The 8204-nt window shown below is 39.6% G+C and overlaps 1 protein-coding gene across 1 annotated transcript in view; it reads left to right on the forward strand.

Annotated features, from left to right (window-relative positions):
- Positions 1–322: 322 nt before the first annotated feature.
- The window catches only part of pdpr (pyruvate dehydrogenase phosphatase regulatory subunit), an 11304-nt gene continuing 3422 nt past the window's right edge, over positions 323–8204 (forward strand). Inside the window, exons 1-16 of the mRNA XM_005727557.1 lie at positions 323–426; positions 1390–1666; positions 1882–2015; positions 2417–2498; positions 2687–2850; positions 2970–3091; positions 3420–3537; positions 3941–4090; positions 5517–5709; positions 5901–6025; positions 6404–6559; positions 6697–6830; positions 7108–7256; positions 7344–7456; positions 7807–7901; positions 8027–8116. Coding sequence (XP_005727614.1) covers positions 1401–1666; positions 1882–2015; positions 2417–2498; positions 2687–2850; positions 2970–3091; positions 3420–3537; positions 3941–4090; positions 5517–5709; positions 5901–6025; positions 6404–6559; positions 6697–6830; positions 7108–7256; positions 7344–7456; positions 7807–7901; positions 8027–8116 — 2091 coding nt within the window. The 5' untranslated portion in view covers positions 323–426; positions 1390–1400. The remainder of the gene's footprint in view (positions 427–1389; positions 1667–1881; positions 2016–2416; positions 2499–2686; positions 2851–2969; positions 3092–3419; positions 3538–3940; positions 4091–5516; positions 5710–5900; positions 6026–6403; positions 6560–6696; positions 6831–7107; positions 7257–7343; positions 7457–7806; positions 7902–8026; positions 8117–8204) is intronic.

The raw sequence follows: 8204 nt of genomic DNA on the forward strand, positions 1-8204 counted from the left end.
ATTTAGTATTAATCCCATATTGGGGAAATTAATTTGTTACAGCAGCACAAGGGGCAGGAAGAAAAGGTGAATTCGAGATAAAAACAACAACAACAAAACAAAACAAAAAAACAATAAAAAACAAACAAACAATAAAAATAGAAAAAAAAGTTTTTTTAGAAAAAATAATTAGATTAATAATAAGTAGGTTTGCAACTTTCTAGATATATCCTAAGCATTTGAGTTGGATGAGTTCAATGTTTTCGCTGATAACCGCTCCACCGCTACTGGAGCCATTCTAAAAAGACGCAGACGTAATTTATTTTGAAGGGCTATACCGGAAGAGGTACCACTTAACTAACGGGAGTCTCTGAATTCGGCTTTCAGTTACACCTTAGTGACTATCCTTCTGTTGAAATATCATAATCACTGGACTTGACTAAATCGGTGAGTTTAATGTAGTTGTGAAAAATAAGTGTTATGATTAGAGAAGATTTTCTGCCTGGTTTAGCCGTCGTGTTAGCAAAAATAATAAACATTGGCTAGCTTTTCGATAGCCTAAGCTGTGCTATGTGACTAACATTATCAGCAGTGCTAACTTTAGTAGTACCAACACATACCCCCCAAATGTTAGGAACTTTGTGCGTGACTTTGGTCATCTACACGTCTGCTAGGTATCTACCACTAATCTAAATATCACAAAAAATCACAAAGATACCGACATGCTGTTAGCTAAAGCTAGCTGTGCTGCTAAGAATACAAGTAAAGCTAAAGCAGTGCTTCAAGGCTAACAGCAGTCTTTATAATACAAGCAAGACATTTGAAGGACTGTTGTAAGTTCACCTTGCTGATTTCCCAGGCCCCATTCAAAGTGTTTAATGTTGTATTTACTTTCGATTATGTCTGGTTAAGCTAAATGTAGCAACTTAAGTTTAGGAACAGCAGTGCATCTTTGTAACCTTATGGAAACTAGCGACTTCCAGTGTTGACAATTTAATCTGGTTTATAGTAGACACTTTCAAAGGCCCTGACATAGCAACTTTAGAACGCAAACTAATCCATGCTGTTAGCAGAAAAGGTCAGCAGTACTATCAGAGTATAGTGTATAGATTGTGGTGTAGTAATAATTTTATTAGTATCTACCTAGCCAAATTAAAATGAAACTGTGACATTGACACAACCCTATCTACAGCAAATATCAAATTATTTCAGATCAAAAAAAAATACAGCAACTTAAAATAATACAAAAGGTCTATATCACACCCTGCACACTGTAGAAAACGGATCATATGTTATTGAAATTATATCAGGATATTTGTAAAGTTAGGGTCATTGTTGCTGTATTCACTGTGGTACTGTCCTCTATTTAAGGTTATAGAGTAACTTTAGATCCCGTGTCTCTTATTGCAGAAAGCACAGCTATGTCCAGCTGTGTGCGGAGCTCCAGGGCTCTGTCCCCTGTTATGCTCCCCCGGCTGCGGCTGCTTCACCAGACGGGGTATAGATTGGTAGGCAGGGGTCTCTGGACTTCCCCTCGGTGTTTGACTGTCAGTGGAGACTCCCAGCTGCTTCCATTGCCCAGGCAGGCCCGGGTTGTCATCTGTGGAGGAGGTATTGTGGGAACATCAGTGGCCTACCACCTGGCTAGACTGGGCTGGACTGATATTGTACTACTTGAGCAGGGCAGGTGAGTGTTTCAGCTCAACAAATGACAGATAAGCCATTGTGTTTGTTGTCTTAAAATTAGCACGAAGAGAGAGATGTTCTTTATGTTATTGACTCAGACCACTGATATTATATGAGAGTAGGGATAGCTTTAACATTAGGAGGTGATAGTGGAAAGAAATGTTAGATTTGATATTGTTGTGTTAATACTTTCTTGGCCATTATTATCCTAACCAGACTTGGTGCAGGAACAACAAGACTATGTGCTGGTATTGTCAGCGTGGCCAAGCCCATTTCCATCGAGTGTCAAATGGCCAACTACTCCAGTAGTCTTTACCAGCAGCTGGAGGAGGAGACGGGGGTTAAAACAGGTGGGATGATTTACAGAATTTGGCTTTTGTCATATTTAACTTTTTTAATTTTTTAAAACTATTTTATTCTTAGAAGGGTTTGCTTTTTCACCATTTTACTATTGGTGCTGATAGTTAACAGTTCCCACATGCACATCACCACATATTTTTTAAAATGTTAATTATTAATTTAGATTATAGAACAGTTTGCATTTGTATCTTCCCAGATTATAGCTTCTAAAGCATAAAACAGACAAGGGAGCAAATTGTGACATACTGCCTTCTGTCTCAATACATTTAGAAACATTTCAGATTTGTTGAAGTCCGAGATATCATTTGATGTGCACCAGCAATAAACAAGCTGCAAAGCTAGAATACTAATTATAGACTGAGTCATATGTGGTGTGTGGTATGTGTTGCAGGTTATGTGAAGACAGGGTCTTTGTGTCTGGCTCAAAATCAGGATCGCTTCATTTCTCTTAAGCGCCTCGCATCAAGGCTGAAGTAAGTCCTGTAGTTAGTATTTAGACCACAGCTATGTGGATTAAGCTGTAAAGCTCTAGTGGCTTTGTGAGGACAAGCTTTTGGGGACTCAAAAGTTTTTGTTTAAAATAATAATAGTGTCAGCTGATTGTCCCCTTTCACTGATTTAAAAACATAAATGACTTTTGACCCTTTCACTTCATTCACAGGGTAATGGGGATCAATTGTAATATTATTAAACCTAAAGAGGTGGCCAAACTCCACCCCCTTGTTAACATTCATGACCTGGTAGGCGCACTCCACCTTCCTGAAGATGCTGTCGTGTCTCCACCAGATGTTAACCATGCCCTTGCTGTGGCTTCAGCTGGACAAGGTAACACAAACTTGCAGTTTGGTTTGGTAGACCATAAATCGTGTATTCTGCTGTTGCTGGCCCACCCTATAATTGTAACCTCCTCTTTTGTCCTTTGTTTCCTCTTTCTTCTCCTTCAGGGGTTCAGATCATGGAGCGAACCAGTGTTCAGCAGGTTCTGGTAGAGAAGGGATGTGTAACAGCTGTAGAGACTGACCGTGGTTCCATTAAATGTGAATATTTTGTCAGCTGTGCTGGACAGGTAGATTGCTCTATGGGAGATGCATTAATAAGACTGAAACTATGAGAAATGGATTCTGTGACAAAAAAAACCCCTCTGTAAACATTTTGGAATTACTTTTGTTTCTGTGGAAATTCAGTGTCATGCTTGGTCAAAAATATGTAAGCAGGACAGGCAGCAATTTTTTCCTTCTCCTTCATAATAATAATAATAATAATTTAATTCTATTTCATAATCTTTTTTCCCTCTGAAACTAGTTGAAGCAGTTGTTTCCTATGGTGACTATAAGTATCTTGTTTCTACACATTGTTCTGATTGTATTTGGTTGCTCTGACTGTTTCTGCTCCAGTGGGCTTATGAGCTGGGCCAGGCTAGTGAGACGAAGGTGTCAGTTCCCCTCCATGGATGTGAACACTTCTACCTCCTCACCAAACCTCTCCAGGAGCCACTTCCACCCAAGACACCAGGTCTCACATATTAAAAAGCTAGAAAGTAACCTTTGCAGTAGACACTATTGAATTTTAAAGTCCAATTTGTGTAGCCAGCTGAAATCGTGTCTGTATTAAAGAACATTCACTTCATGATTTTTTTCCCTGTTTTTTGGCAAATTAATTAACGAATTGCAATTTATATCAGATCGACAATTATGTCTAGTCCTTTTTTTTAGTCCCATAGTAAAAAGAAAAAACTAGGGCACAGGCTGTACCTTTTTACTTAGCCAAATAATGTGCTTAGCAATATGCAATATGGTAATGCCTGCTGAAAGGCTAAAAACAAGTCCAGCCAGGAGAGACACATGTTTCTAACTATGTGTCCAGCCAGGAGAGACACATGTTTCTAACTATGTGTCTCTATGTGTCTCTTTGCTAGTGGTGATTGATATGGATGGCAGGATATATGCACGGCCGTGGCAGGGAGGCCTTCTGTCAGGAGGCTTTGAGAAAAACCCCAAACCCATCTTCACTGAGGGTCGCAACCAGCTGGAGATCCAGAACATGCAGGAGGACTGGGATCACTTTGGTAAAAAAAAAAAAGTATTAATGTTGTATTTTTATTCATTAAAAATTGTTCCAAATAAATAACCCCAGCTTTAGGAACATGGTTTATCGACCTATGTTGAATGTCAGGTTCTAGTAACAGCTGTATCTACCACTTTCATGTAGATTGCTCACCCACTATGAGCCTGGCTCTGCTGGGGGTCTCAGCCTGTCAATTGGACGTTTTCCTACCAATCTTTACTGAATACTTGCACAAATTGAGTTACTAGATTGTTGGTGTTTTCTGTCTAATATTGCAGGACTTTAACTTTACAATACTAGTCGGGCACTTTACAATACTCTGCTGCTTGCCCAGTGACAGCTGAAATAGTCTTGCCCGCAGCACTGAATTGTATAATGTTAATGGCTGGAGTAACTGAATAGGAAGAACACTTGATCAACTCTCCTGTCATTAATGTAGCACAAAGGCAAGGTGTGTTTAGTTTTTCTTAGCTGTAAAGTAGCCACAGTTGTAGACTGCGTCTTAAAATGTTGAAAATTATATATGAGGTTTGCCTCTCAAATAACAACACAAAGTCAGACCTTCATTGGTTTCATTTAACAGCTACAGAAGACTGAGGAAGCAAGCAAGACTGGGCATATCTATTTTTATCCACCTCTGTTTAAGGCTACCTTAAATGATTTTGACCCACCTCTCTGTACACATGTAAAAATACACCTGACTGTTTGCCTTGGCCTTAAACCAGTAATGTGAGATTTCTCATACCAGGCTGCCATAAAATAAGAGTTTATTATAGCAGCACACATCACCAAACCAGTCTGTGATCAATCGCTCTGAAGCCGTTATTTTTCCATTTATTTTATCTTATAAGTGTAGGGGTTGAAAAGGTTGTTGAAAGAATCCATCACAATATATAATGTTAGAATGTACTGTATTTTATGAATGTATATTATATTCATGTATTGTAATAGATATTGTTAGAACTGCAATTCATTTGATTATTTTGTTAATCCATTATTAAATTTTTAAAAATATGTCATCTTAATGGGCAAAAACACCTTGGTTATGGATTCTCGAATATATGAAGATTTGCTGCCTTCTTTTTTCTTATGTGATACTAACCTGGATGTCTTTAGGTTTAGATTTTTTTTTATTTTTAATTTTCACTTTCAGCATTTATTTTGGAATAACATGTTGGACTGTTGATGGAACAACATGGGTTAAGGTTGCAGCTGGAACCTTTAGACTCTTAGATGATTTATGGTGAGAGGTGGTTCAGGGTTTTTCAGTAATTGTACAACAATAGAGGTGAGCAAAAGAACAAGAAGCAGCACTAATATTTCTTGGTTATGGTGTTGTTGGTTGTTTAAGTTAATTAGAGTAAACTGTATTAAATTATCATCTGCATTTGCTACATTTTAGAGCACTTTTTGTTTTCTGCCTTCAGAGCCGATGCTCAGTGCCCTGCTGAGGAGAATGCCCAGTCTCGAGTCAGCTGAGATCCATCAGCTGGTCAACTGTCCGGAGTCCTTCACACCTGATATGCGCTGTCTGATGGGTGAGACCCCAGGTGTGTCTGGGTACTATGTGCTGGCAGGGATGAACTCCTCAGGCCTGGCCTTTGCTGGAGGGGCTGGAAAGTAAGAACAAATATATATATATATATATAGTGTATCTGTTAAGACTAGACATAAGCAAGTGATCAATATTGGGTCACCTGAAATAATTCAGCCATGGTTTATCAGTTGCAGCGATCAAGACTGTGTTGTGGACGTGCCTTTTTTGCATTACAAGAAGGGATAAATGGCCTGTTGTGTGGTTTGGTATCCAGGTACCTGGCAGAGTGGATGACCTATGGCTACCCCACCACCAATGTCTGGCCACTGGACATCAAACGCTTTGGCAACCTGCAGAGCAGCCGAACCTTCCTGAGACACAGAGTGATGGAAGTCATGCGTGAGTAGTGAGCCTTGTTGGGCGTTTGGTTCATGCTTTTAAGTAGACAAAGGCTGTATAGTCATCTGAACCTTGGTGTATTGTCTATTGCATTGGAGTCACACTGGGTTAAATATGTACACTTGGGTTTTAAGGGGTATTTATTATTTTCTTCTTTTTTTTGGGTTGTATGGAAGCCCCAAACGTAATTTCATTGTTCTTGACAATGACAATAAATAAATACTACTACTACTACTACTACTAAATAATTAATTTCTGCTGTTGCTTTAGCTAAATTATTATAAATCCTATAGGTGTTGGATATTTATTATAATGTGCAGTATATTCTAATTCTTGCTCTGCTATCTCTCCTTCTAATATTTGTGTGTCAATGTTCAGCCCTGCTGTATGAGCTGAAGGTTCCCCGGTGGGACTTCCAGACCGGACGCCAGCTGAGGACCAGTCCTCTGTACGACCGCCTGGACACTCAGGGGGCTCGGTGGATGGAGAAACATGGCTTTGAAAGGCCCAAGTACTTTGTTCCTCCAGGAAAAGGTTTGTCTCAGTGAGAAGCAGTGGTACAAAAATACTTTAGTCAAAGTCTTGGACTGCAAATGATTTTGACGGATTTTAAGGCAGTTTTGTCTAATGAATTAAATTACTTGGTTGAATTGGACTGTTTCTCTCTGTAGATCTGCTGTCCCTGGACCAGAGTAAGACTTTTTATAAGCCAGACTGGTTTGACATAGTTGGAGCAGAAGTGAAATGCTGCAAAGAGGCCGTCTGTGTCATCGACATGTCCTCCTTCACCAAATTCGAACTGACTGTGAGTCATGAATCACTTTGGAAAACTTAGAATTAGAACTGGGTTACAGAGAGGGGAAAAACTGCTGCTGTGCTACCTACTGTTGTCTATGTGGTCATACCCAGTTAGCATATGATATTTATCAGTGTTATGTATGTATGTTTGTACTAGCTACTCGAAAAATTTTTTGTTGTTGTTGGGGTTTTTTTTCTCTTTAAATTATGCAGGCAATTTTAATTAATGCATTTAGCTTTAAAAGTATTCAGGTTAAATCCTCTGCTCTGTCCTGATGGCTCAGTCAACAGGTGACCAAGCCTTGGAACTGCTGCAACATCTCTGTGCCAATGACCTGGATGTTCCCGTTGGACACATTGTCCACACCGGCATGCTGAATGAGAGAGGTGGCTATGAGAACGACTGCAGTGTGGTCCGCCTCAGCAAGAACAGGTTTGAAACATCTGTGCAGTGGCACTGTAGATACTAGTACATGACAGATTTTTTTAAAAATTGCTTACTTTCTCATTTGCTGTCCAGCTTCTTCATCATCTCTCCAACGGACCAGCAGGTCCACTGTTGGTCCTGGATAAAGAAGCACATGCCTAATGACCCACACCTCCACCTGGAGGATGTCAGCTGGAAGTACACTGGTAGGCATGCAGCAACTGGGGTTTCTGCTCTGATATCGCCATCTAGTGCTCATATAACATTTAAAAGGAGAAACAATGCAAAAAGTCAAAACAATCCACTGTCGACTTGTAACCCAGTTATTTAAATAACCTTAAAAATCAGACACCAGAGGGATGAAGTCTGTGGAGGGATGGCATTAATTACATGTCTGAAAGTAGATCTTGTGTATTTTTAATGCAGTCATCTTAATTGTGTAAAATGTGAGCAACAGTTGTACCAGATTCTGTTTTTGCATGTGTAATATAACATCAGATGTGGGCTTTGTTAACCAGAAAGTCTGTTAAGTGTTTATAACTCTTATTCTTCTCAGCTTTAAATCTGATTGGACCTCGAGCTATGGATGTTCTTGCTGAACTGTCATATGTTTCCATGACACCTCACCATTTCCCCTCCATGTTCTGTAAGGTAGGGAAAGCTAGATACAGCAAAGCTGATGGCTTGTTTTTTTTAAATGACTGTTTCATCAGTCTGTCTCTTCACCCTGCCAAGAGGAGTAAACTGACCATGTTTATGTGTATGTGTGTTTACAGGAGATGAGTGTGGGCTATGCCAACGGGATCAGAGTCATGAGCATGACTCACACTGGGGAACCAGGTTTCATGCTCTACATCCCCATTGAGGTGCAATCCTACACACACACAGATATTTAATAGATACCTCGTCACAGGATGGTTGATAAAGTGACAACAACCCATGAGTATGTTACAT

The sequence above is a fragment of the Pundamilia nyererei genome, unplaced genomic scaffold (genome assembly GCF_000239375.1).
Source record: "Pundamilia nyererei isolate P.nyererei 1_Seehausen unplaced genomic scaffold, PunNye1.0 scaffold00025, whole genome shotgun sequence".
Classification (NCBI taxonomy): Eukaryota; Metazoa; Chordata; class Actinopteri; order Cichliformes; family Cichlidae; genus Pundamilia; species Pundamilia nyererei.